The following is a 27,831-nucleotide window of genomic DNA, read 5'->3' as shown; positions in this document are numbered from 1 at the left end:
GGACTAAGGAAAGTCCCCTGCTTCACCACACGGCGGAAGAAAGCACCGTGGAGTAATGGGACCTTCCAAACGGAGGTGCGCCAGGCGCATTTTCGGGAGCTGCTTCCGTGCAGCAGATGATGTTTATTTATTCCCCCGTCTGGGTTTGCAAGCAATCCACCGCTTACATCACAAAACCCAGGGAGCAGCAAATCACTCCCCTGTCTTGATGATGGATGACGAATCATATTCGGTTTGTGCGCACAGGGAACGAATGCACCGATATGATTTGGCGCAAACCATGATGCAACGGCGCCCGGGAGGAGATGTTTAGCTGGTGAGGTGTCGGTCATTGTGCAAGGATTGCATCGCAAATGGCGCTAACTTATCGCACCGCATTATGCACCCGTCGTCTTCGCCAATATTGCACCATGCACCATGTGGCTAGTGATTATCAAATTGGTTGCTACCGGTTTGCAAAACGGGTCGAGTGATTAGCACGTGCTTTCAAATGAGCAGACAGCATGTCAAAATGTCACCGGGTTTGTGTGTATGAACTATGGAAAACCTACGCTGCGATTGCGTCACCAACGAGAAGATCACTTTCTCTTACCAAACATTCGGATTCATTGTACATGTATCTAGAAAGTTTTATGAGCCAATACTTTATTGAAACCCTTAACACATAAACTCATGTTTTTACGAATTTCAATTGGTCATTCGAAAACTCGAAATTTCAAACAACCAGCATTTTCACTCAATGATACGATCGGTTCACATCCTCAATCCCACACCCTTGAAAGCGTTTTCCTAACTCACTTTCCCGTAACAACAATTTACGGCTGGGAAAACTCCAGCACAGGAAAGTGCGATCGCGTGATCGAAATGCCATTAAAGGGTAGCCGAGAGTGTGGAGAAAAATTCGATAAGCTCTGATTACCTCCGGGGTGCGACGAGACCGCGTTTTGCTTGCTAGTTGGTGTTGTTTGCGTAGTGAAAAAGAGGCAAATGGAAAACAATTTCCAATGTGCACACCCCCCCACGGTTACCATTTCTCGCGACGCTTATCTTGCCGGGAGAAAACGATCGAGCGCGATAATCATTGGCCAGCAAATGGGGGGGTGCATGAAAGCTTGGTTCTTGGTGTGTGCACTCACGAAATGCACGTGGTGACTCGTGGAGTGATGTGTTCGAGATGCTTTTGTGAAGATAGGAACGTTTCTTTTTTGCACGCATCCAATCTCTTATGCAAGCGGTTACGGATCCCGGCACCAGCGGAGCTGGAACGAAATGAAGACGCCAGGGAGAATCTAAAAAACACATCTTTAGAAGACCCTTTCTGCCGACATTGACAGTACACCCGCCTAGAGTCAAGTCCCGTGAAAGCCGTTGCGGAAGGAAAGCCAGTCAAAGCCGTCGGCTCGCTCGGAAAAGGTCATGGATTTGATTATCGCTTTGGTGCCGAGCTTTTGTGTGCAAAGCAGGTGACATTTCGCCATTTGCCTGAAGGTGATCCTCGTGATGGAGGCAGAAGAAAGTATCAAAATTCAATGTATTCAATGCCCGAGGACTTGCTAAGAAGAAAAGTTTCCAACCATGCCTGTCAATAGAGAGTGCCTTTCGGGAAGTGATCTCTATCGCTTTCCCCATCATCCATTGCGGAAGCGATTGAAGAAACTTGCTGCGGACATCACGGTGCACGATGTCAACGTTGGAATTAACACGTGGAAATAAAGAGCATTTGCGCACCCTTGTAACAACTAACTTGCATTTACTTCTGTTCAAAGAGAAAAGAAAGATTAAAAGGCAAAATGAAAAAAATCTTTTAAGTTACAATTTTGCAATAAAGCGTTTTAAATATAATGGTGCTGATACACATACGCTTTTTCCAATAGGTACTAGAAGTATGGTATAAATTTAACAAGTTGAAATCTGTGCTAAATATCGGCATGACTACTTCGCAACCCAAACCTTTTATTTCTGGCCATCAGTGATAGTAGAATTCTTGGGGAACTTATTGATTAGTCAATTGATCTACCAAAGCGTTGGTAATAACCACGCTCAATGACAGAGCCGACACTCGAATCGCACCATAAACCGACCACAGCTGTTGCCCTTCACAAGTTGGACCCATAGCAGGAAATTTGTAGCATGAGCTCACCACTAACCTCGGCCAACCTTTTCGCCTTCGACGAGTTGTGACCATTGGGAAATCGATGAACCAAAAATTGCCCAAATTTCAGGCGATGAGTAGCGGTTAGCAAATTTGTACAGCACAACCACAGATCACAGACCAACCAGCGTTTGGCTTGCTCGGGCTGCCGCTTGTGAAAGATGCCCCTATTTTGTTGTACACCCGAGAGCGCACCTTCGGACAATCCCGCACAAACAAAGCTGCATGGTCAGTTCGGAAAGTTGCTGTGCAATTGATTTGTTGACACAACCAGATCGCACTTAATCGTGAAGTACCTCGAAAGGGTATTCAAAGCCATCGGAGAACCTTTGAAAGGCACGATTTTAGGCAAGCACTCGCTATAGGCATCTCGGGGTTGCTTGTGCCTTTTATGGAGTTTCTTGGAGTATACCCCCGAAAGTGGATCAAAAAGTGCCCAGCGGATAAAAGCTCAATAGCCACAAGGTCTTGGTTAATAGAGAGTACATCTCATACCAGGAGCATGGATTTCTTTATAAAATCACTCCTGTTATAAAAATTAATAGTTCCAACCGTGTGCTATAGTGAGGGACTAAATAAAGCAATTTCAGTTAGCTTGTACCATCCTAATCATCCCGATGTTTATCAACTTCTTGAAACAACAACTGTTCACTTTCAGACTTGCTCCCCGACCCTGCAAATTGCTGCAAATGACGACTTCCCTAGATTCCACAAAACGACGATTGGATAATTTTCTCATGTCAATTACAATTTTCATTTAATTGCTCGTCGGCTTCACACGCAGGGCTAACGGGAATGGGTACAGCAACAAACATACCCTGATTTTCAGCTCGGAATCTTTTGCGTGAGCTTCCCCGGCGATGAACGAATAGCAAATTTGCAACTTTGCTCCACGACACGCAGGAAGAAGGTCTAATGCAGGTGCATCGGCGGAGTATATGCACAATTCAACCTGGTGGTGGGATGTATCACAGCTGTTGATGCAACTGGCATCACCGGAAGGTGCAGGAGGGCGTCACAACGAGGCATGAGTTCGGTATGTTTTCGAACGGTCGATTCTACTCACCTGAGGAAGAAGATGAAGTATTTATCCAAGCCGGCAGTTTCAATAGTAGAGTTTCGCTAATTTGAGCTCAGTACAACTCTGCAAGTATTGTCCGGTTGGCGCAAAGTTTGTTGTGGAAAGAACTAAGGAACACTAATTGTACATCTTCTTTAATGTCAACAAACATCCAAACAACTGCGTCGGTCACATACCCATAGTTTAATCCACCTGCGCCAAATCAGCAACCTATTAAATATGCACTCCTTGCTCACATGATGCACCATTCACTATTCCTCGGTCAAGTCTCCAGGTATTCGCCCCACGAAATTTGCGTTTAATTGACTTTCATACCCTTCAAAACTGCCACACTCTTCTCGGAATCGGGTGCTAGTATCATCGTGACGCGTGCGTTCTCCTGCTTACAACTTTACCCCGAAGCACTACCGTTTAACCTCTCGAATCTGTCGAGATTTTGCATGTTTCCTAAATCCTTGACGAACAGCGCACGAACTTCTTCCTGAAAATGCACAGCACAACAACGCCGGGCCAAAGTTGCATCGTTCCTTGACGTTGTGCTGCTACCAAAACTAATACCACACAACAGCGGTGGAGTATACGGAATGGGTGGCTTGATGGAACAGTTATGGTTTCATTATAAGCTTTTCTCAAGCATAAACTACGGAAATCCCCTAACCCCATACGAAGGAACGCGGTATTGCATTATCACTTGAATATTCAACCGCTTCTGTCCTCTTAGTTGATGAAATTCGCAAATTATACACTAGGACTATTTACAGGAAGAAAGAGATTTAAATGCAATTCTTTTCAAGAATCAAGAAATAGATTCCTAAGCTTGCCGAACGAAAATGTTTTATACACAATTTCAAAATGATAACATTCCACACTTGCTACGTTAACGCTCAACGATCTTTTTAATTTCAAACATCAAAAACGCATCGGAAACGCAAACTTCAAAAGCCGGCCAAGTATTTAATCAAATGAGTTGTATTTCGTTCGATATGTAATGTTCGTTCGATAAATTAATTATGCTTCTATCATACTGTTTTTAATTGTTTAACGATCGCATCGAAATCATGCAAAAAATAATTTCTCAAAAATAGCAAACTTTTTTTCAAGAACGGACCGAACCCAGTGAGTCCGAATAATTTGACAGTGCGGCGGAAGCGGACAAGCTGTCAAGCTCCGTCACCAGTTGTCAGTGAAAACAACTTTGCCTTCTCTCTTTTCCGGCCGTAAAGGTGTTTGTGTGAACACATTTTTGTTGAGGTGCGCTGATTTTTAACAAAATTTGGTGAAAATTCGCAATATCTTGCATTGCTGTTGTGGGAAAATAGATCACCTATGATTGCCGGCTTGAATACGTTCAGGAAAAAGTCGATAGAACTTAGAAGCATGTGTAAAATCCACGAACAACGTTCGACCCAAGCTACGTGTTGTCATGGGCCATTCGGCCAGTTCCTCCGTAGCTTGTCTTCGTTTCATAAAACTCTACGTTTCACTATTGTGGTGCTTTAGTTGACTAGTTTCCAGTTTTTCTAGTGGCTTCATCGTTAAGATGTTCTTGTAGCAGTTTTCCCACGAACAACGCAGATGTCGCTCCCGCCATTGTGAATGACAAATGGTATTCATGTAAGCTTCTCCCTTGTCTCATTTTAGGCACACGGCTAACAAAAATCCGTCAAGATGGTGAAGGGTAATCATATGATTTCCAATGGTCATTTCCATAAGTACTGGCAAAGGCATATTCGCACCTGGTTCAACCAGCCGGCCCGCAAGGTCCGCAGGAGGAACAACCGTATCAAGAAGGCTAAGGCCGTCTTCCCGCGTCCAGCGAAGGGCCCGATTCGTCCGATCGTGCACTGCCCGTCGCAGCGCTACAACACCAAGATCCGTGCGGGTCGTGGATTTACTCTTGCTGAGCTTAAGGTAAGCAACAATGTGTCAATAAGAAAACAAACAATCCAGCGATACCGCCTGCCCTCTGGGTGTGTATGCCTCTTTTGCCGCCTAGTAGAATTCTCTCTCCGTTCCATGGAAGGGATTTCGGCGGACAACGGAGGCTAGAAGAATTCATTACAAACCGCTGTGCGATCGGATGGGTGTCGCTCCTGCCTCACTTCCGGCTCGTTAGGTACAAATAAATCAATTCCTTCATTAGGACACAAATAATGGGGTTGCAGTTGGGAGAGGCATTGATAATGTTGTTTCTTTTCTTTTTTCAGGGTGCTGGCTTGACCAAGGGATTCGCTCAAACCATCGGCATTGCCGTGGATCCGCGCCGTCAGTCGAAATCGGTGGAGAGCCGCCAGGCGAACGTTCAGCGCCTGAAGGTGTACCGTAGCAAGCTGATCCTGTTCCCGATCCACGCGAACAAGAAACTGAAGAAGGGTGAGGCCACCGAGGCGCAGCGCAAGCTGGCCAAGCAGCTTAAGGGTGATGTGATGCCAATCACGAACAGCAAGCCTGAGGTGACGCTCGGAACGATCACCGAGAAGATGAAGAAGTACGGCGCGTTCGAGGCCATCCGCCAGGCTCGTTTGATTGCCCGCCACGCTGGTGCCCGCGCGAAGAAGGCCAAGGATGCCGCCGAAAACGAAAACAACCAGCCGGGCGAGAAGAAGGAGAAGAAGTAAACCTTAGCTTCGTTTCTCTAGTTTCCCCACGCACTGGCCACTATCACACGTTTCCGAAAGTTGTCATCGTGTCTGTACAATTGAAAAGCATAATTGTGTCCAGCTATGTGGCCAAGGCAAACATCTGTTTTAGCACTAGTTGGCAGAACCCTGGAAGTGTGGACTGTTTATTTCTCTTTGAGCAGAATAATTTATCTGTTGTAGAAGAGGGGGAACAGGAGGATTTAAAATAAAAACTGTTCCTTTGAACACCGATGAAGTTGTTCCATTTCTTTTACCATCATGTTAAACAAATCATTAAATGGTCGTATGCCTGTTAATTTCCAAGAATGAATATCAGCCGGAACTATCGACCAAGGGCACCATAACCAATTCGGAATCAATCCAAGGATAGTTAAAATCATCGTTTTGAAACCGTTGGCGACATCAACAAGGTGGGTAACTTCCGCCTAAAAATGTATCCATAAACTATTATTTTGGTTTCTTTCGAAAGTACGCCCATAAACCACGAGGAATAGTTGATTTAATCGTTCTTTTTATTGACTGCGTTAATTGGTAGTGATATAACAGAAAGTATGGTTTTACATTCGAGTGTTACACTACTATTCCACTGTACACACATTAACGATGTATTAATACGACTGCATTTCGTTCTGAATTGGGCAGTAATCGAAAGGAAATTACGTATTGATACCCAGAAATCTCTAAATAAAGATTAGCATGTATGTTGAATGGTTTATTTTTCAGCCGACACCTTCAGGACGACCACCAAACCCCGTTCCTCGGTTGGTTGCAGTGTTGTTGTGTGAGACAAAAGCCGATTAAAAAAATTAAAAAAGAGAAACAATACACAAATTTTTCTCCTTTTTAGGGGCAACCTCCCTGAGCTACATGATTAATAACGTGAGGGATAGTAGAGAAGAGTAAAATGAGCATAACGCCAGCGCATAAAGCATTGTTCGTTCCGGGCCAATATGTGTCGGAAGGGGTTCGATAAGAATGCTTTGGTTCCGTCTGCCGCCACCAGCCAAACAATGAGCCCACCGAGTGTTTACAACAGTATCAATCCGACGTCTTCCGGTTGCATGCTTGGGCAGCGCCAGTTGTACAGATAGTATTGCAGATTGCCGTCGCCGATACCAAACTTGAGCGGCGTCAAGAACTGCTTGTTGTCCATCAGGTCGAGCGCGTTGAATACATCGAAGCCGAGGTTTTTGGCCGAAATTAAGGCATCGTTCATTAGGTCGAGCCAGGGCGTGGACGTTGCGACGTTGTAGAAGCTGTACGCGGCCTTCACGTACTTGTGCACCGCGTGGTGCATCACCGTCGAGGGGAGCGTGTAGTAGCTGACCATGTCGGTGATCGAGCCGGGCTGGGCCGGGTCTTCCACCACGAAACAGTCGATGATGCCGTTCTGCGGTAGGAACCAGTGGCGCATCTCCTCCTCATCGAACACCGGTGTCAGGTTGAAACGTTGCAGATATGTCTCCAGCAGCTTGTGGACGGCCTTCAGGTCGGTTTCACGCAGTTTGCGGAAACCGGGTGTTTTCGGTTGCTCCGGCAGTTTGTACAGCTTGATCGTCCGCTGCATGGTCATGTTACGTGATAGGTAGGAAAATTTCACCTGAAGAAAAACACAAATTGTAAGTTAGTTACATGGTTCTACGGATTGTGGAGGTCAAGTCTATTATTTCTTCCTCGTTACCTCAATCAACTTCTTCGGGTTCAGCGAACGATGCCAGTAACGACAGGATGAGACAGGCTTCGGTAGTACGACACCGGCAGTATACACCGCCTGGAAGATTCCGGTCAAATTGACGCGTCTGGTAATCTCCCGGATCAGCACCGGTGCCAGTCGTTTTGATCGCAATTTCTTGTGCACGCACAAAAAGTTGATCTCCACCATCCGCTGCTCCTTCTTGTGCACGTTTAGCGTACCGGGAATGGCGGAAATGAATCCTACCAGCCGGCCCGACTTGACCACTCGCACGCCACAATGCCACTCGCGCTTCCAACCGGGTGGTTGCAGAGCCCACTGCAAAAATTCCGGCTGATAGTCGAACCGGAACATGGCATCATCATCCTCGACGTAGTTCTCATTCAGCAGCGTGTACAGTTCCTTCAGCTCCAGTGGATCGTTGAGGTTCATCGTGTCCCAGCTGAAACCGTCCGGCAGTGCGTACGGTTCCTGGCGGATTTCACTCAACTGTTTGTCCGCCTCGATCGGTTCGTTCGCTTGGATTTTCTCATCCATCCGTGGCACCGGTTGTGTCGACCAGAATTTGAAAGATTTATGCAACGCCTCTTCCGGCGTTTTAGCCGGCTTCAGTACGCGTGAGTTGATCTTCAGCCGCTCCAACACGTCGCGGACGTTCTTCATCATGTCTGCCGCATCCGAGCTCATCGTCAGACCGCTGCCAGATCCAACCGCTTCACCTTCCTCCCCGGCGCCATCCGTCTTGTCTGCCTTCAAGCCGTCCGTTACCACCTGTTCCGATTCCGATACAGTCTCTCCGTTCAGCTGTGATGTTGACGAGGTTTCCGGATTCTGGTTCGATTTGTTCTTCTTTTTCTTCTTCTGCTGCTTTGACGATTTTACACTACCACCCTCACCCCCGGCCCCAGCGGTCTCTCCCTTGGCGTCTGCTCCTGCGGTATCCTGCGAACCAGGTTCTCCGTTCGCTACAGGCAACGATGGTTTGCTTTCCTCTACGCTCCGTCCGGATTGTTTCTTTTTGGTGCCCTTCTCGGTGGTTCCCCCTGCAGCAACAACCGTCGCTTCAGCGACCACCTCTTTAGCGTTTCCTTCACTCATTGTTTAGGAATCCTCGAGCTGCAATCCTTCGCGAGCGTAATGAACTAAAATTGAATGACTGCTGCGCTTTTCAACGATGGCTTTCAGCGTGCGGCGATATTCCTGCTATCAGCTGCCGTGCTATCACGCGATCGATACACGCACGATTTCGACTGACTATATGACACAAGCAGCACGAAACTTTGCCGACGATGGGAACAGGTTGCGATATTTCACTTTCCACTTGACCACTTCCTACGTATCGTACACTGCCCAAATGTGCTGCGGGAAGAAACGAAAACTTATTCGGCCATCGCCACTTGAAACCCTTTCAACAAAATCTCTTGGTATGCCGGGTGACGGGGGGGAGGCGATGCAGAAAATTTGGAGGGTTGTACAGTTTTTCCTGCCCGATAGCCGATCCGTGTACAAAAAAGACTAGAAAACGTTTCGCATACCTTTGACAGTTTAGATAATCGAACCGACCCTCGCTTCCGACCCCCTTGCGGTGCTTGAGCAAACCGACTAAATACAGAATGACACAACAAATTTAAAAGAAAATCGCAAACATACTTTAATTGGCAGATTTAAGAAAGTACTTGATTTAGATAGGACATGATCAATAAAACGACATGTTACATGCGCCCTAAGTCGAGTGGAAAACTATTTGACCACTAAATTAATGTCTTCCACGCGATCAAACAAGAACTGGTGTATGGGGGATTGTTTCTATGTCAACAGGATTGTTTACGTTTGTGAACTTCGGTGACAGCTAGTTCCAGTTTTAGCGAAGCAAAGAAATAATCGAAGCGCAGGAAAACATAAACGGGTACCGCGGAAGTAAATAAAAGCGTCACAGATGGGATCCAGAAGTCGTTCGCGAAGCCGCAGGAAGACGAACAAGCGTAGATCCAGCTCCCGCTCCAGTTCTTCCAGCAGTGGAAGTGGCAGTGGTAGTAGCAGCGACGGCAGTAGCCGCAGTAGCAACAGCAGCACCGGCAGTCGTACGAACAACGCAAACGGTAGACGAAGCCCCAGTCGGGAAGACAGAAAACGTTCTGCAAACCCCAACGATAGAAATAGTTTCCAGTCGGTTGCAAAAGCCGACAGGGATAACAGAAGGCGTGAACCACCGGCATCGAAAGACGCACACCGCGATGAAATTGGTGTGCAGTCCAGAAAACGACGCTCAGAAACTCCCGAGCGGTACAGGCGTGGATCGTCCCGATCGCCACGTCCGAGCAAGGATGTGCATCAAAGGCGACGTTCTCGTAGTCCCCGAGAGAAACGGAATTCGTCCCGAGATCGTTTGAGACGAAACGATGGAGAAATCAATCGTGATGGTGAGCCCAGGAGGATGGGTAATGCGAATCCGTACGATCGTGAGAATAACCGTAGGCGACAGTCACGCAGTCCGCGGGACCGAAGGGCTAGCCCTCCTCCGGAACGTTCCCGTCGATCTGCTGAGCGTGGCCACCGTGACGACGATAGACGAAATGAACGACCTTCCAACCGCTCAACGCATCAGCGGAACGAAACGAGTCGTCATCGTTCACGAAGCCCAAGGGAAGGAAGATACCAGTCCCGTGATCGGCACAACGAAAGAAGAGGAAATCACTGGCACGAGGCAGATCAGCAAAACAACGAACGACATCAGCATGGGGGACATGGGGGGCAGCAGAACCGTTGGAAACACGACATGTACGACGCGCATGAATCCGACCGTAACATCGATCGTAGTTACCGAAAATCGAACCGAGATACGATGAATGAAGACTTCATGCAGTCACGGCGGTTACAGCGGGAAATCATTGGCACCGAAGGAGTCCCGGAAGCGTGGGCGGACTCTCCGTCCGAGGACAACAGCTCCGACGACGAACTGCAACAGGCAAGTTCGAAGCATGGCAAAAAGGCCAAAGCTAAATCCAAGTCGAAGAAAAAGTCCAGTAAGCATCGTTCCAAGAAAGACAAAAAGAAGAAAAAGTCATCTAAGAAGGCCAAGAAATCCAAAGATGGCAAAAAGAAGAAACGAAAAACTAAAAAAGTTAAATCGTCTTCGTCCTCCTCGTCGTCGTCCGATTCTTCCTCCTCGGGAGAGGAAGGGGAAGTATGGATTGAAAAATCGGAAGCCATGGCCATGGCAGCTGCAGCTTCGTCGCATCATCCCGATAGCTCGGAAAGGGCTCGTTCGGTGGACGAAAACGGAGACTCCGTTATCGGTCCCGTCAAAACCAGTGGCAACTTGAACCAGAAAGATTTCGGTCGCGCCCTGCTGCCCGGAGAGGGTGCCGCGATGGCGGCCTACGTAACGGAAGGAAAACGTATTCCCCGGCGTGGTGAAATCGGGCTCACATCGGATGAAATTGCCAACTTCGAGCAGGTCGGGTACGTCATGAGTGGCAGCAGACATCGACGCATGGAAGCCGTCCGTATTCGTAAGGAAAATCAAATCTACTCTGCGGACGAAAAGCGTGCGCTGGCCATGTTCAGCAAGGAGGAGCGAAAGAAGCACGAGCACAAAGTCCTGACGCAATTCAAGGAGATGATCAGCGCTAAAAAGAACAAGCAGAACTGATAAAAAAAAACATATTAGACCAATTACGCGACCCAATTGAATATAATGAAAGTTTAAAGTAAAGAAAAATAAAACAAGACCCTCAAATGATAACATGTGCATACCTTTCTATTTTATTTGGTAAAAAGATAGCTACCGAGTTTCACACGCTCTTGGAACGCGCTACGTATTTCGTTATCTGCATGTGATCGTGGATCCTAGCCCAAAACTAGTGAGGTTTCGCACATTGGATTAGTGATTACAATCACGTGGCCAAAAAAGTTGTTCACCTTTTTCCGCAACGTATGCTTTCGATTCGATTTAGTTTTTACATATCAAACAACAAATCTGAGTATAAGGTACTATGAACTAGGGTTTCACAATAAACAAATTGTATCATACAGCAGCGAGAGTCACTCTTGAAGTTTCATCTAATCAGTTAATAGAATCCCGTCGCGTTATCGAATTTCGATTGGTAATGGTTTTGTTTTTATTTTCCTCCATCACAAGAATTGGTTAAAGATTTCCCATACTGAGAAGAATAAGTCCTACTCTGGCATTGATGGTGACTATTCCCTTCTACAGAAGCGCAGCATACAGACACCATTGCGCCTGTTCCAACTATGCCAACCGAGCCTCCTCTAGTCCGATCACATTTTGTTTTGTTAGTTGTGTTTCTTTCCTTGTGGAAAACGCGACATTGATCAGAACGGCGGTTAACGCACAATCTCCACTTTCGATGCGCACTCCTTCCTTACGCGGCATATATTGGTTTAGTTCGCTTTAATGTAGTTACTGTCGAAAATTTCCAACTCGTTCATAATGTAGTTTGCTTTATTCTTCAGCAGCTTGATCTGCTTCTGGTTGCTTTCGATCACTCCGAGTGAACTTTCGATTTGCTTCAACTCGTCGTTCATGTCAGTGGTGGCGGTGTCCACGACGCGGCACAGGCGTGCAAATGTGCTCGAGAGCTCCCTGAAAAGTGATTTCATAAAAACAATGTCACTTGGGGGCAAAAGTGAAATAAGTGGTGCTCTACTTACTGCTGCACCTGGTGGCTACAGTTGGCCGAGGTCAGATCGACAATTAGCTTCAGCTTGCGTGTCGCGTGCTGCACGTACTGATTCTTGAAGTTCTTCTCCTTGGCCGTGTTTGTCCAGGAAAGTCGCTCGTACAGATAGACGCTTCCGTAGATGACGCCTGCACCAACAATTACACGCCATCCAATGGTTTTGAGCATCTAAAATGGTATTCAAATAAATCAATTAATTGCTTGCATGACTAGAGTTCCGTAGCCAGCAACTTACCAAACCCGCAACCACTAGTCCCAGGGTCCCCTGTGACCCAATCGATGCGATTGCCACCTTCGAAATGACCGAAAGTTGTTCGTTCGTAATCAACTCGTTCTCGGGCATAAGACACATCGGTGAAGTAGGAGAAAGCACCTGTGATACCTGTTGGTCAAAGAAAGGCCCCTTAGTCTGTGCGCTTACTTACGCACGACGCTACTTACATTCATGTTACTATTTTGCCGATGATGCGTGATGGCCTTTCGGTTGTTCGCTCTTATTTTACCACTGAACCGTGCAATGAGCGCTCGGATGCCCCAGGAGAAACGAAACTCCAAATCCTCCTGGAAATCGGCGCACAAATTCTGACAGTTGAGCGTGTACAGCATCTCGAACGGTTGCGTGCGGGCCACCACCTGATGCTGCTGGGCAACAATCTTCTCCGATGGCAGCAGGGCCGTCATACGGCCCGTCATTTCCCGCTGTGCCGTCTCAACGTTCATCGCCAGGGCGGTGCTGAGTCGGGCGCGCAAATTCGACCCAAGCCCCGTCTCTACGTGTGCGTTTATTTCCTTCTTGTACACGTTCAGCACGAGCGGGTCCGTGTGGAATGGCAGATTGAACTCGTCCACCAGCACGTTCAACCGCCAGATCTCCTCGTTCAGCGCTTTCGCCACCTTCTGCTCCACCTCCTCGACCATGGTGTGAATTTTCATCTTCATCTCGCGGGTCACTTGCATTAGGGACGTTTCCGTGTTGGCGATACGATCGGTGAGGCGCTTTTTTTGGTCGAGTTTCGAGTTGCGCAGCACGTTCGCCCGCTCGTAGATACTGTCCAGCATCATGCGCATGTCGCTGGCGATGTTCTTACCGCGGGAGCTGTGCTGCTCGAACTTTGTCCGAACTGCGCTCTTGGAAATGCATTCCTCAAACTTGCGCTCAAAATCCTGAAACTCAAAGTAGCGATTCTGGAATCCGTCAGCCAGCGCGCCGGAAATGGCCGGAAGGCCTTCCTGCTCTTTGAGCCGCGCCTGAAGCGTTTCACGAGCCGACACGAAGAAAACGCGTTCTTCCGCCTCCTTCGGGCTGGCCACCTTCAGCTCCTTAACCAGGAAGTCTATGCACCGTTCTTGATGTTGTGCTTTAACCTGAAATAATAGGAATGAATTTAACAACGTTACTTCCGTATCATCCATATGTTAGTTCTACATTGCATCTACTAATAATGAGGACGATGCACATGAAATCATTAGGTAGTATAAACCGAAATATCACTATTAAAGCACACCTAAGAACAGAAAGAGGTCGAAAAGAATGAAAGCGTGCGGTTTGACGGTCCTTTTTTCTTGAAGCAATAACATTCAGTGCCCCGCAAGACGCGTTTCATTACCTTTTCCAGGTCCTTCTATATGAATTCGTCACGTATCATTGTGATCATTGGAATGACAGAAAATAATAGTTTTACATTATGAAACTATTTGGGGCACCCACCCGGTTCCCGATACTTACAGATTCCTGGAATTCCGGTTCCGAAGCCGATGCATCCCAACGATTGTTTAGCACAAAAATGTTCGGTTTCGATAGTCGGGTAGAAACTTCGTGAAAGAAAGATTTTTCCTGTACAAAGAAAGCAGGTGTTATTCCGCGTTAAGGTGCACTCCCCACTTTTTCTCTCTTACCGCCAACGTCATTGTTGATTCTGCATTTAGTACCAGCACGAACACGTCCGCATTCAGGCAATGGTTATCAATCCAATCGTCTAGGTTCGGAGAAACATCCACACCAGGCGAATCGACGAACACGACGTCGTCTCTTAGAAGACTACAGCGCTCCCGTGGCCAGAATATTCGTACCAGGGAGCTTTCGCACAGTTTCTCCTGACAAAGGGCGTTTGCTAGTTGCTTGACGGACTATCGAAAAAATGGCACGAAGCATACATTAGTATATAGCACATAAGAATCGCCTCTGGAAGATCTTACCGTAACATTGAGTTTCTCATCGCTGCCCTCCTTCACCAGGTACGCTTCTTGACCATCGATACCTTCCACCTGACAGAAGCAATTGGTTGTGTGGCCAATGCCGCTGGGAAGTATTTTATCTCGCAACATGGCGTTGATAACCGAGCTTTTGCCATTAGAGGTTCGACCGAAAAACGCCACCTTCATGTTGTCCCGGGCCAGTACCTCCCGGATGCCTCGCACCTTGTGAACATAGCTTTTAAACTGTTCCGCCTCGGCCTTATCCACGATCTCTGTATCCACGGGCAACTCTAGGGACGGAGAGGAAAAACATGTTTGTTTCCCGCCAATAGCTATAGACACCACCAACCACGGCCCAAACTAACCTTCAATGAAACCGGTCGTTTCGACGACATAGTCGTTGATTTCGACGAAAATATCATTGATCTTCTTCTTGGCCCGAACGAAGATCTGCAGGGGCGACACGTCGGTTGCATTGTTGTGTAGCGTGCGCGTATTCGGATCGATCAGTGCCGCGGTTTCGTACATCGAAGCGTTCCCGTTTCCCGTCACCATCGACAGCGTGCGGTTCAAGTAGGTGGCCATTGGCGGCAGATCGGGAACGATGCCGGTGACGACGATGGATGGGTAAAGTTAATCACGAAACGAGAGTGAAAGCGATCACGTGACACGTGACAATTCTTTACTGTTCTGCACGGTTCTACACGGTCGTTCAGAAAGATATTCAATTATAATTGCAAGTCTTTCTTCACGTATATCGAAAACTAAGCTTCATGTACGACAAACATAATACGAATTCAGGTGCGTCTCGTTTTGATGAGATTATTTTCATTTCATTCCGAAACGACTCAGTGTGTAGGTGGGAGACATTCAGGCTCGCCTTCCGCAGCACGTGCCGATTGGAGGTTTATGTGTCTCTAGCTGTTTGGCGAAAAGAAAGCGACAAACAGGTTCGTAACGTTCAATTCGGGAAGTCCTCGAAAAGCCTTCACTTGATCCGCAATATTCTTTCCTATAAAATATGAATGGATTGACTACTATTGCGAGGTTCACAAACTAGCAAAACAAGTGCAAATACGTTTCCTAGCACACACGTTTCGTATCACGTTTGTTCTTATTTATACGGGTGGGAGCTCCTCTTGTGGGGTGTAAAGCATAAACTGAAAATAAAAGAAAATGAAAAGAAAACAATGAAGTGTAGCCAAAAAAAAGCTGTAGTACTTGCAGTATGTCCCATGGCCCTGTTCCGGTGAAACATTTAGCGAACTGAGTGAAAAGTGGATTGTGGAAAGCAAGGAAACAAATAGCAAGACTTTTATAACTAGAGTGTGCAAAACGAAAGGAAAAGCTAAATAATGAGCCTCTTCTGGCAATTGGGCGCAGCCTTCCGGTGGGCGATATGAATGAAGCTGAGTGGGCAAGCAAGGGTTGGAGATTGTTTCATAGGATCGTACGTGTATGGTTACGGTCCCATTTTTTACTGCGCCTCCTAGCGCGGGGCAGGGAGTCCAAAATTTAAAACGCAAAAAAGGAGAAGAACGATGAATGGTGACAACATAGGCCTTGTTTGGCTTCAAGCCTTTCGCGTGGATTTGGAGACATCGTTGATAAGACGCATGAATGAGATGCCTGAGTGTGTATTTCATTACGATGATAATCACTAACCTGCCTCGATTCGCTCATATTAATCGTCGAAATCACTGACCGTTGTTTCACACACCTCTTCGACGGTGCCTTTGGCTACAGCAGCATGCTGAAAGAAACACACAGCGCACTTTTCGTTAGCGAAGATGATTACAAATCACTTTGCAAGGTGGACCACGAGGCAATTTGCGTTTCGAGCTTGCGACGTCCACATTCAGGCTTTCAGTGCACTAAAGATTCACACTTTGTGTTTTTAAACCTTGCTGAAGCCGCTTGTAAACCAATATCTCCGATTACTGCGTTTGCGAAATCGTGATGTAACTTTTTCTGTTCAGTATAGACGACAACGATGATGAGAAAGTCCTCCGCTGTCAATTTTACCGTTCCTGCTGGGTCTGCATTAGTGATGCGCGTACTGAGTAAGAATGAGTGATTGAGTTGAATCTTACTAATGAATGATTGATTTAACAGGGATTGGAATCCCGAAAGGTTGAATGAGTGAGTAAAAGAGTTTTTTTCGAACTCACAAAAGAGCGACTTAAACATTTGAATCATCGTGCTGATTGCTCACTCTGATTCAAATCTTTAAAAAGAGTTGTTATTCGCATCACTAGTCTGCATGTGATTTCTTTACAAAACTTTCGGCACGTGATAGATTCGCACAGTCCTTCGTTTTTACTTGCTGGACCCAGTGATTTAGCAGAAGAAAACTAAATCACTTTCAATGAATCAAACTGGACTAGAATGTATTTCTTTCAATTTCTTCTTCTTCTTTCGATATGCGAGTCGGGGTATATCCTCCTACGCTAAGTCGAACAATTTGTTCCCTTACACGTAATCAGAGGCGTACCAACTCTGTCCGAACTCCTATGAAGGGGCTCGTCCTTTAGGACCGGCTAATAATAGCCATATGTCCACCCGCCGGCCACGGGAGGGATAATTCCTTCCGTTGTCAGGACACAAGAACTCGTGGTCCGCTTGATTGACTCAAACAGAACGAGATGTGCGGCAGCTAGGATTTGTCTGACCTGAGCTCCAGCTCGGCGTCACCACGCGGTCGTGCCGTAACCTTACTTTTCCGCTAACCCTTTCAGGAAACTTATGCACTGCTAACATCCGCTCTGATGCACTACCGAACTGAAAACTCTTTCTTTCAATTTAATCATCAATAAGGGTTTCGCAGAATACCATCTTGGTTTCGGGAAGACAAACATTGATTTGTTTTGGTACCTAGTTACACAGAAATGGTTTCATTACCCATCACTACTCTCTGTTTTCTCGACTTTTGTGGCTGTCATCAAAACACACGTCAAAAAAGAAAACTACTGACCATTTTTGCAATCAAAACAATCTTGTCTGATTGTGGGCAAACGATAGAGGAAAATCATGTATTCGCATCTTTCTGGTGGACGAGTGAATATACAGCTTCTGCAGGAGGCAGCAGTGCGCGAGTTTGTTGGAATTCTCGATCGATGCGAGGGAACAAAGGTAGGAAACTTTCCACGTCCATGCTCCCCCCGAGTGATCCGACGTAAATCTTTCCCCAAAGGCAATCATCTGGGATGAATCATTGGGTGGACCTGTGGGGCTGGTTGCCCGCTACACATTCCTGAAGGAGCATCACGTTACGAAAATGTACCCGTTACGCCCGGAACCGTGGACGGATATCGATGTGAAAAACATTATATTCATAACACGCCCCAATCAGACGCTGATGGACTACATTGCCAACAACATACACGAAGAGGAACGAAAAAAGAAAGGTTTGTACCGGACGGATGGGGCATGTTCACATTCTAATACACTGCTTTTGGTTTTAGTTTCCCGCAAAGAATACTTTTTATACTTTCTGCCGAAAAAGTCTTTCCTGTGCGAGAAACGTTTGCAGATCAAGGGAGTGCACGGTAGTCTTTCGTTCATTGGAGAATTTCGCTGTGAATTCTTCCCTTTCGATAACGATCTTCTCTCGATGGAGCTACGGGATGCGTACAAGGAGCTATATATCGAAGGGGACACAAGTTCCCTGCATCAATCCGCTTGTGCGCTGATTGCGTTGCAGAAGCTTTACGGCCGCATTCCGAAGGTATATGGAGTTGGAAGTTATGCTAAACGAGTGTGGGAAATCACAAAAGCACTTGCAGAGGAAAATGGACGAGCAATGAACAACGATAAGGGCGTCATCGATCAGATGATCATTCTCGATCGATCGGTGGATTTGATGAGCGTTTTGGCGACACAACTCACCTACGAGGGATTGATAGATGAAATTTTCGGTATCAATAATACGACGGTGAACCTGCCAGCAGAGAAATTCAACTCGGGCGAGGGAATCTCGACCGATCGAAATACCGAAAAAAGTCAGTTCATTCTTAACTCGAAGGAACAGCTGTACACCGAGCTGAGAGACAAAAATTTTAATGCGGTAGGGGCCGTTTTGTCTCGAATGGCGAAATCAATCCGACTGCGGGCGAACGAAAACCATGGTGAAAAATCGATTCAGGAGCTGAAGAAGTTTGTCGAAAGCCTACCACATATCAAGGCTAACGAGCAGTCTCTTGCGACTCACACTACAATTGCTGAGCTGGTCCAGGACGTCATTTCATCGGATTCTTTTCTGGATGAACTGGGATGTGAGCAGGAGTTTATGATGTGTTCGGATGTGGATAAAGCCAACAGTTTCATCGAAGACATGATCGCCAAAGAGGCCCCACTTCGTAGTGTACTTCGGTTGATGTGCATGCAGTCCATTGCAGGGTCTGGATTGAAGCCTAAAGTGCTCGATTACTACAAACGAGAGTTGGTGCAAGTGTATGGCATAAAGGCCCTACTAACGGTAGGCAATCTCGAGAGGGCGGGTCTACTTCGCCAGCAAACAGGGTCACGCACCTACCACGTACTGCGGAAAACTTTAAATTTGACTGCAGAAACGCCGGAAGAAGTGTCACCAAAGGATATAACATACGTTCACAGCATCTATGCTCCATTATCCGTGCGTATTGTAGAACAACATCTGAGACCAGGCGGATGGCAACTGCTGGCTGATAAGTTATCCACACTGCCTGGGCCTACGTTTGAAGATTTTCAGTTGGCTCCAAATTTGGGCAATCGCAGAGGTTCATTCACCAGTGAACTATCTCAATCGGACATTCCTCGCGTGATTGTGGTGTTCTTCGTGGGAGGATGTACTTTTGCGGAAATTTCTGCATTAAGATTTCTCGCTCAGCAGGATGAAAATAACGTGGAATTTGTCATTTGTACCACGAAATTAATCAATAAGAATACGTTCCTTGATACCTTGATTGAAAATTAACCAAAATATGATAAAGATGTATTATATCCAGAAGCTTTGTCCTTTAAAAAACTGTTAATTTTTTTTCATTTTTGAATTCGTAAGCGTGTACAAGATACACAAGGTAAGGTTGCTGGTGCTTCTTCGTCCGGTCCTGGTCCGAACCATTGCCATTCCGTGGACTAAATGGGTTTGATTGGGTAGAACAACTCGAATAATCGACATTCTACTGTATTTCTTTGTAAAAAATAGTTTGCAGGAATTTTTCTATAGTCTAACTAAACTAAAATAACATTTTCTCTAGATCAAATCGTTATGTGACTAATTCGACTCAAATCATTGTGAGTCAATTCAAATCAAGTCCCAAACAAATCAAATCTGATTCGAATCCCAATCGAATCAAATCTTTAGAATCCGCCTAGGGATCCAATCTTCGAATCATTCGAATCCATATGCTGCCAACACTAGTTCCATGCTGGTTGGTCGAACAAAAAAAAATGCTCACGTCGTTGTGCCGATGTAAAGTGGTTCGGTCAGTCGATGTAAAGTGTGGCAAGAGATGAAGATATTCCGGGGAGCCGTAGATTTGCGACTTCGGTGCAGGTTTGCTGAGTAACTGCAGCAGACTTTGGGCATATTTTGCACGTGACGCATGCAGCCCACCGGGATACCCGTGCGCTCGAAAGCACCAGGTGTTGAGGTCGGCAGCAGCGCCCATTATGGAAAAGGTTAGTTCAGCTGCTTGTGTGGTGTGATTGATTTTTCTCTTCGCGCACCACAAATGCTGGGGTGCTCCGTGTGGTGTACTGCCTAATGGGCAATCGTTGTACAAGTGCGTGTGTGAGAGCAGTGTGAAGTAAAAGTATGGCCCCATGGCGTAGTGTGTGTGTATGTGACTGTGTGAAAATATGTTTCACAATGAAACTCCAACCAAAACTGAAAACGTCCAGAGAGTAACAATTGACGGCCGTCAGAGGTTGGGTTGGTCGGAAGAATTTTCATTCGTCTCCTGCATTGCCATGCCCGAACAAAGTGGCTTAGAATCGTAGGAAACGCAAAGGAAAAACCCAACCCGTTGGCTTCGTCAATCGTCTTTTTCCAACGTGCCTCGTTTTAGTTCGTCGTTGTTCAGTGAGGCTGTGGCTTTTCTACGCAACATGCGTTAGTTGGTAGTGCGTGTTTTCTTCTCCAATGCACGTCGGATGAGTCAGTGCTACAAAGTGACTACGATGCCATCGCGTTCAATGATCCTGCGTGTGATAAGGTGGAATCAGAGGGGCTGGTGACTTAGTAGTTTCTTATGCTGTCTAGTGCTTTTGTGACAAAAAAAAGTATCGTCTCGCATTTTGTCTTCTTGTTCTCGGACATCGATGTTGTTGGTCAACGCTTGAGTAAGCGTTTCTCGTGAAACACTTGAGGGGATTTTCAAATCTAGAGAACATATCGACCGGCCTGTACAATCCTCTCTTTTTCGTTCCACCATACTTTTGATACTTGCAACATTGTACAGAGAATACCATGGAAAAGAGTTACGTTCTTGTGTTCTTCAATATATTTTCCAACGTTCAGCGTGAAACTATATTATTTAATTGAACAAAAAGATACGAAAAAGCTGTGGGGAGACTTCAAACCACCCATGTAAACATTCTCCTTCAAGCTTTCAAACCAAGGTCCGTAGAGTGTCGGTGCCGTCGTCGGGTGTGTATGTATGGTTTTTTGTGTGAAATCGCCATTTTGTGCTGTGTTCGGAGAGTCGCGGAGAGATGGTGCGATGATGAACGACAAATCAGTGTGCGATGAGAGTTCGTTGAGAATTTTGATAATTTCGATCCCGGTGCGCTGGATATTTGTAGGAAAAGGAGCGGCCGCGAGAATCAACCACATCTACGGATCTACGGTTTGCAGGCACACACAACACGGGAAGAAAATTCGTCTTTCAGAAGGAATGTACTGAAACTGCGGCGAGTTTCGTGTGATTTTTTGGATTTTTGCAAACCCTAATGTGACTGAGATAATGGATTTTTGCACAGAACCGTGCTGTAAAAGCAACATTTGGTAGATTTACTGCGGTGACGGTCGGGCTCGTCATTCAATTATCCTAATTGTTTTCCACCGTATATCAGGAATGTATAGAATGTTCAAATCGTTCAGTTTTTGTTCCAAACTTATCACTACATAACATTTTGGTCATGTGCGACTTAGTGTTGCCAGTATTGTCGGCTACTAATCAATTTCTTCTAATAGTCAGAATAACTACTGACTTTCTAGAAAGCAAGACGAGGTTGATGGTCTGTACATTTTCAAGTGAATTGCTCACTATCCGGCCGTATTCACGGGAGTGTGTCACCTTCCGGTTTTACTTTCGTCGAGTTTGAGTACAAGAGGTGGAAAGTGGAATGATAATGGACAGCAGCTGCGAAAACATGTGAAACCACATTCAGTGAGCCAAGTTTGTAGATTTTTGGGGGCTGTGTTTCTTGATTTGCAGAAACCGCAAGGTGTGGTTTTATTGATGCGCTTCAATTAATCCTGACACAATGTTTATCGTTCGATTTATCATCTTCTTCATGAATGGCCCGTGCGTGCGTGTGGCGCTGGTGTGTAGTGGGGCTAGGCGTTTTCATTCGATGACTATTTGCCCAGGACTATATATGCATGGAAATAGTGAATAGATAATCTTTCCCATGGTGCGGTGCTAATCATCTTCGTTCCCTTCTTTGTTGTAGGTCTTCATATGCCAAACGGAGCAGGCGAAATTGTAGTGAAAAATTCCGTACAACGTCGTCGATTGGTGTTTCTCGCCGGGATGTCGCAGGTGGATGCGAATGTGTAATATTCTAGTGATCTTTAGCCTACTGCCTGGCCCCGGCTTACGCAACGGTTGTTTAGTGTGTACTCGACAATAAAAAATTACAATAACGACGACGATCAGAAGTCGTTCGAGAGACGGCTGTGTGTGGAAGAAAAAATATCACGCGAATCATGGTAATCGGCCGGGAGATGATGGATCGTTTTATGTGTTTGTGATTTGTGTAGCCTGTGGTCTGGCCCATCACCGGTTTTCGGATGTAAAATTCCGAACCAGTCGACTGGCATTATCCTATGAAACATTTTGACGAGCAACAACGTGTTCAAAGGAACGCTTAGAGTGATATTTCCGGTACGATCCTGACGGAAAGATCCCGGTGGCAACTGCTGGGGGGAACATAAAGACATTGGATTGTAGGGGGAGAGAAAAAATTGTCAGTGAAACGTGTCGAAGGCCACCGCTTTGCGCGAGTGGCGAGCCGAAGTAACGATGAGGCCGGGAAGCCTGAAAGACCCCGAGATAGCGGAACTGTTCCACAAACATGACCCGGAGAAGATATTCGAGGATCTGCGCGAGATCGGGCATGGCTCGTTCGGCGCCGTCTACTACGCGAAATGCAACCTCACGCACGAGATCGTCGCGATCAAGAAGATGTCGTACATGGGCAAGCAGAGCATGGAAAAGTGGCAGGATATCCTGAAGGAGATCCGGTTCCTGCGGCAGCTGAATCACCCGAACACGATCGAGTACAAGGGCTGCTACCTACACGAGAACACGGCCTGGCTCGTGATGGAGTACTGCGTCGGTTCGGCCTCGGACATCATCGAGGTGCACAAGCGGCCCCTGAAGGAGGACGAAATTTCGGCCATCTGTGACGGTGTGCTGCGTGGGTTAAGTTACCTCCACGGTTTAGGACGAATCCATCGGTGCGTTTTGATACCGGCCGCCTGGTGGTGCTTCCGATGGGATGGTTTTTAATTTATTACTTCTCATTTCGATTTTCCAGCGACATCAAAGCCGGGAACATTCTGCTCACCGAGCTGGGCATTGTGAAGCTGGCGGATTTCGGCAGTGCCGCCATCAAGTGTCCGGCCAATAGCTTTGTCGGCACGCCGTACTGGATGGCGCCGGAGGTGATCCTTGCGATGGACGAGGGCCAGTACGATGGCAAGGTGGACGTGTGGTCGCTCGGCATAACGTGCATCGAGCTGGCGGAGCGGAAGCCACCGTACTTCAACATGAACGCCATGTCGGCACTGTACCACATCGCCCAGAACGATGCACCCTCGCTGCAGGCCCAGGAATGGTCGGATATGTTCCGAAATTTCGTCGACTTCTGTCTGAAGAAGTCGCCGATCGATAGGCCCACGTCGACGCAGCTCCTCAAGCACACGTTCGTCACGCGGATACGCTCCCCGGCTGTGCTGATAGATCTAATAGCGAGGTAAGAGACGGTTCGGACATTCCTAAGGAGGGTCACTTATACTCTGGTTAAACCATTTCCAGAACGAAGGCAGCCGTACGAGAGCTCGACAATCTGAACTATAGGAAGATGAAGAAAATTCTAATGGTGGACTGTGAAACGGAGAGCAACATTGGAGACGCGGAGGACACACCGGACGAGCAGATCGGAGGCGATAGTAGCAAAAGCAACAGCATTACCTCCGAGCACTCGCTACCCTCCGTCGACCAACAGCAACAGCATGGTGTGGCAGGTGGTGGTGGGGTGGGTCTGATGCGAAACTCTTCCCGGTCCCGAGCCTCCAACGCCATCTCCTCCATACACTCGGCGGGTGCGAACGCGAGAGAAAGTATGCTTTCGAACGTACTGCTGGCTGGTGCTGGAGGTGGAAGCGGTGGTGGAGGTAGCGGTAGTCTGATGATGAATGCTGGAGGGATGGGCCCGAGCGGAGGAGGAGTGCAAAGCCAGCAGCAGGGTGTCAGCGGTACCGGAAGCGGTAGTGGTGCTGCTGGATCGGCAAATATGGGTGCTAACATGGGCTACCATCATCATAATTCCTCTAGTCCTGTGTCGCATCACCATCATCAACACAATCACAACCACGTGTCGCAGGTGGCGGCCATCGCGGTCGCCGAACATGGTGCCAACAACTTTGCAACGATTCGTACGACCAGCATCGTGACGAAGCAGCAGAAGGAACACATGCAGGTAAGCATTTTGAAGCTGCTGAGGAGGAAGAGTGTTCTTCCCCGTACCGCCTGCCGGGGTTTTGGTGCGTTTCGATTGATGGGTTTTTGCCTTTGGTCAAGGAGGAAATGCACGAGCAAATGTCCGGCTACAAACGTATGCGCCGGGAGCATCAGGCCGCGCTGGTGAAGCTGGAGGAAAAGTGCAAGGTCGAGATGGAGCAGCACAAGTCCGCCCTGGACAAGGAGTACGACCTGTTGCTGCATAATTTTACACGAGAGTTGGACAAGCAATCGGTAAGTCGAACAGCAGAGCCCGTTTCCCTTTGACTCACGATACTGACAACATCTTGGAACTGGGCTTGGCAGGCAAAGCATCAGCAAGAGATTGTGCGAAGGGTTAAGCAGAACGACGGGGCTGAGAAAAAGCTGCACAAGGAAATATCGACGCGGCAGGAGGGTGATCGGAAGGCTTTCGAAATCCATCGAAAGAAGGAGTACAAGGCGAACAAGGAGCGCTGGAAGCGTGAGCTGTCGATGGACGATTCTACTCCGAAGCGGCAACGGGATGCAACGCTGCAGTGAGTATTGATAAACTATAAATGTGAAGTAAATACCTCTTTATTTTATTACGATTAAACGCTAATGCGTCTTCCTCTTTCAACAGGACGCAAAAGGACAACCTCAAGCTGGCGGAGGCTCAGGAAGAACAGCGATTGTTGCGGGTACAGAAGAACTACATCGAGCTGGAAATGCGCAAGTTCCGCAGGAAAAAGATGGTGCTGTTGCATGACCTCGAGGATCAGCTATTGAGAGACGTATGTTTGCGATTGCGTTGTCTTGAAAAAGATGAAATTATCTCACGGACCCCTTTTTTCAACCTCACAGGAGCTCAGCAAGAAGCAACAGCAACTGGAACAGGCGCATGCCATGCTGATAAAACACCACGAAAAAACCCAAGATCTCGAGTATCGCCAGCAGAAGAGTGTGCATGCACTGCGGGAGGAGCAGGTGAGTTTGAAATGGGAAAAATTGAACGAGAAACACCGTAGACTAAACCTCGGAATTCGTGCGTGTCTTCTCGTTGCAGATATCAAAGCAGCACGAAAGTGAATTGCGCAACCAAAAGGAGTATATGGACAGGGCCGAACGAGAGTTGTTGCGAAGACATGCACTCGAATTAAAACAGCAACCAAAGAGCCTGAAGGTAATGAAGGAGGGAAATGGAAAACACCGTTAGGTGAGGCGTCTCGGTTCGAAATTAATCCCGTTTTTTTCCAAATCCTGCAGCAAAAAGAACTCCAGATAAGAAAACAGTTCCGCGAAACGTGTAAGACACAGACTATCCAGTATAAGGCACTGAAGCGACAGGTTCTACAGACGACACCTAAGGAAGAACAAAAGGCTGTGATAAAGCAACTAAAAGAAGAGCAACATCGTAAGTTAACACTACTCGGTGATCAGGTAAGTGTTTTTTTCCGTCCACCCCCGCAAAAGGTGTTCATTGAAATTAACGTTCACCACATGGATTTCGTCCGCCGTGCAGTATGAACAAAGTATTGCTGATATGCTGCAAAAGCAGAGCCTTCGTTTGGACGAAAGCCAGGAGGTGGAGTGTCACCAGCTGAAGGACCGATTACAGTACGAGCTGGACATACTGACCGCTTATCAGAGCAAGAATCGTATGCAAGCCCAAGGGCAGCGTGATCGCGAGCGCAAGGAATTGGAGGACCGTGTCAGCGTCCGGCGAGCACTGCTCGAGAGCAAGGTAAGAGGGTCATGGGGGCGGTGTTTTACTCTCGTTCTTTTGCTAATCTCACGATAAACTTCCATCTCCCGTTGCAGATGGAAACGGAGCTGCAGCAGTTCAATCAGGAGCGTGCCGAGAGGATTCGTCAGTTGAAGGAAAAACACGACAAGCAGCTCGAGGCATTCGATGAAGAATCAGCTCGCATGGGATTCAGGTATATCTTATTAACCCCTTTCTTTTAGTATGTGATAAAACCCCCCATTTTGATGCCATTGCAGTGCCCTAGCCTTAGCCGAAGCATCGAAGGAAACGTATCCGGACGAAGAAGGGAGCCTGTCCGGGTCGATGCTGAGCCTAGCGCACAGCAATAGCTCCACCAGTTTTCCGGCCGGATCTCTATAGCATAAGTCGTCCAGGTGGATGACACTTTCGAGTCAGCATTCGATGTAAGCAGGCTGCATTGCAAACAACAAAAACGAGCGAAAAGAAACCCGAGCAAAAGAAGCCATCTTTCGCCTCAGCTCTGTGCGGGAAAAGATGAACAAGCTGGAAGAACTCTGGTTGCTGTTGGTGGTGAAACGGGAGCGGTGTTGGGAGCTGCAAGCTGCAAAGTTTGAAGAGAAAGGTTGGATATTGTACGACGGTACGACAATGTGGTGTGGCCTCTTGTGTTGAGATCAACACGAAGATGAGCGGAGCGCACTTTTGGAAAGATCAATTCTCTGGCATCGATAAAGGAATATTTCGCGATGGATAGAACAATAGGGAAATGAACAGAAGCTCAGGATAGACTGATGAAAACAAAAACAAAAGAGTAACGATCAATTTCGAATGAAGTATCACTTCCTGGTTTAGGTAGGGCCTTAGGTTACGAACTGACTGCGGGCAAATGTTGTACGCTTTAACGATCGCATCGATTATCAATGCATTCACGGAAGCAAGCAAACAAAAACTAATGGAACGGCGAAATTGTGTAGGCGTCTTGTTTTGTGAGAAATGTACTCGTATATTGTTTTATGTATTTTCTGTTCTGTGTTACCATACCGCTCTAAAGGCACGACATATTCGGTTTCAGCTTTAATAATTGTATATTAAGACGACAGATAAACTACTGAATGCTTTTAGTTCTGATCCTCTTTTTTCTTGTTTATTTTTGTTTGTTTTGTTCGTTTGATGAACCCCTTGCCTGCGTCGCAGCAGGGTGGGCAAACGTTCAGCATCCGTTTCGGGCACCACCAACTCGTCCATTCATATGTGGAATGCCAATTAAAAAGATTACCCTCGAATTCACAAACGTAAATTATTTATGCCTCCACCCATCCATTCATGGTAATCGCCTTGGAGATGGTTAAGAAACAGAAAAAGTCAAGTAATGAGCCCACGCAAAAATGGGGAGGGATAGGTAGGTGAGGGGAATCATAGTTGACCAACTTTCGCGCTACTTCTCCCATCCATCCTCCCATCTCCGAACACGACGATAGGTTGTCTAGTCAAAAACAATAAATGCTTTGCATCATTTAATAGTAACTCTCACCAACCGAGAGCGCTCCCTCCGACGCTTTGCGAAGGTTCAAAAAACACGGAACAATAAAAGCAAAAGTATATGACTAAATACTCATCACTCTGCATCATTAGAGATTTTAATGAGGCAACAAATGCACGTGCCCTTTTTGTTCGTTTTGCCTATCGAAAAAGGGGATGCCCCTTATTGATATTCGGGGGTT

The 27,831-nt window shown here is 46.9% G+C and overlaps 6 protein-coding genes across 9 annotated transcripts; 4 read left to right on the top strand and 2 right to left on the bottom strand.

Annotated features, from left to right (window-relative positions):
• Positions 1 to 4,406: 4,406 nt before the first annotated feature.
• On the top strand, positions 4,407 to 6,106 carry LOC131261124 (large ribosomal subunit protein eL13). Its single transcript, XM_058263043.1, has 3 exons — positions 4,407 to 4,484; positions 4,875 to 5,144; positions 5,441 to 6,106. The coding sequence occupies exons 2-3, from the start codon at positions 4,902 to 4,904 to the stop codon at positions 5,849 to 5,851; spliced, it is 654 nt and encodes a 217-aa protein (XP_058119026.1). The 5' UTR covers positions 4,407 to 4,484; positions 4,875 to 4,901; the 3' UTR covers positions 5,852 to 6,106.
• A 260-nt stretch (positions 6,107 to 6,366) lies between these two features.
• On the bottom strand, positions 6,367 to 9,066 carry LOC131261044 (glycylpeptide N-tetradecanoyltransferase). The gene is made up of 2 exons (XM_058262934.1): positions 7,557 to 9,066; positions 6,367 to 7,475 (listed from the first exon to the last, which is right to left on the bottom strand). Exons 1-2 carry the CDS (start codon positions 8,664 to 8,666, stop codon positions 6,903 to 6,905), a joined length of 1,683 nt encoding a protein of 560 aa, XP_058118917.1. The 5' UTR covers positions 8,667 to 9,066; the 3' UTR covers positions 6,367 to 6,902.
• Positions 9,067 to 9,445: 379 nt separating this feature from the next.
• LOC131261307 (NKAP family protein CG6066) lies at positions 9,446 to 11,271 on the top strand. Its single transcript, XM_058263310.1, has one exon. The coding sequence runs from the start codon at positions 9,505 to 9,507 to the stop codon at positions 11,218 to 11,220; it is 1,716 nt and encodes a 571-aa protein (XP_058119293.1). The 5' UTR covers positions 9,446 to 9,504; the 3' UTR covers positions 11,221 to 11,271.
• A 45-nt stretch (positions 11,272 to 11,316) lies between these two features.
• LOC131261306 (transmembrane GTPase Marf) lies at positions 11,317 to 16,439 on the bottom strand. The gene is made up of 9 exons (XM_058263309.1): positions 16,133 to 16,439; positions 14,833 to 15,627; positions 14,468 to 14,757; positions 14,168 to 14,398; positions 13,998 to 14,105; positions 12,713 to 13,636; positions 12,507 to 12,653; positions 12,243 to 12,439; positions 11,317 to 12,174 (listed from the first exon to the last, which is right to left on the bottom strand). The coding sequence occupies exons 2-9, from the start codon at positions 15,050 to 15,052 to the stop codon at positions 11,973 to 11,975; spliced, it is 2,319 nt and encodes a 772-aa protein (XP_058119292.1). The 5' UTR covers positions 15,053 to 15,627; positions 16,133 to 16,439; the 3' UTR covers positions 11,317 to 11,972.
• Positions 16,440 to 17,495: 1,056 nt separating this feature from the next.
• Positions 17,496 to 19,457, top strand: LOC131272433 (vacuolar protein sorting-associated protein 33A). The gene is made up of 3 exons (XM_058274158.1): positions 17,496 to 17,599; positions 17,661 to 17,874; positions 17,932 to 19,457. Exons 1-3 carry the CDS (start codon positions 17,498 to 17,500, stop codon positions 19,419 to 19,421), a joined length of 1,806 nt encoding a protein of 601 aa, XP_058130141.1. The 5' UTR covers positions 17,496 to 17,497; the 3' UTR covers positions 19,422 to 19,457.
• Positions 19,458 to 19,910: 453 nt separating this feature from the next.
• LOC131259954 (serine/threonine-protein kinase Tao) lies at positions 19,911 to 27,238 on the top strand. 4 transcript variants are annotated; one of them, XM_058261573.1, is made up of 13 exons: positions 19,911 to 20,128; positions 22,127 to 23,135; positions 23,216 to 23,653; positions 23,716 to 24,379; positions 24,484 to 24,654; positions 24,727 to 24,938; positions 25,025 to 25,175; positions 25,246 to 25,368; positions 25,448 to 25,564; positions 25,648 to 25,821; positions 25,904 to 26,125; positions 26,203 to 26,321; positions 26,386 to 27,238. In XM_058261573.1, the coding sequence occupies exons 2-13, from the start codon at positions 22,699 to 22,701 to the stop codon at positions 26,507 to 26,509; spliced, it is 2,952 nt and encodes a 983-aa protein (XP_058117556.1). In that variant the 5' UTR covers positions 19,911 to 20,128; positions 22,127 to 22,698; the 3' UTR covers positions 26,510 to 27,238. The 4 variants fall into 4 exon arrangements, with proteins under 4 accessions (XP_058117556.1, XP_058117552.1, XP_058117554.1 ...); XM_058261569.1 differs by having other exon boundaries at positions 24,481 to 24,654; XM_058261571.1 differs by lacking the exon at positions 19,911 to 20,128 and adding an exon at positions 20,176 to 20,262 and having other exon boundaries at positions 24,481 to 24,654.
• The last annotated feature ends 593 nt before the right edge of the window (positions 27,239 to 27,831 follow it).

This window comes from Anopheles coustani, chromosome 3 (genome assembly GCF_943734705.1).
Source record: "Anopheles coustani chromosome 3, idAnoCousDA_361_x.2, whole genome shotgun sequence".
NCBI classification, from domain to species: Eukaryota; Metazoa; Arthropoda; class Insecta; order Diptera; family Culicidae; genus Anopheles; species Anopheles coustani.
Note: the sequence above shows the minus strand (reverse complement) of the source record. Positions and strands in the feature narration are given on the sequence as shown.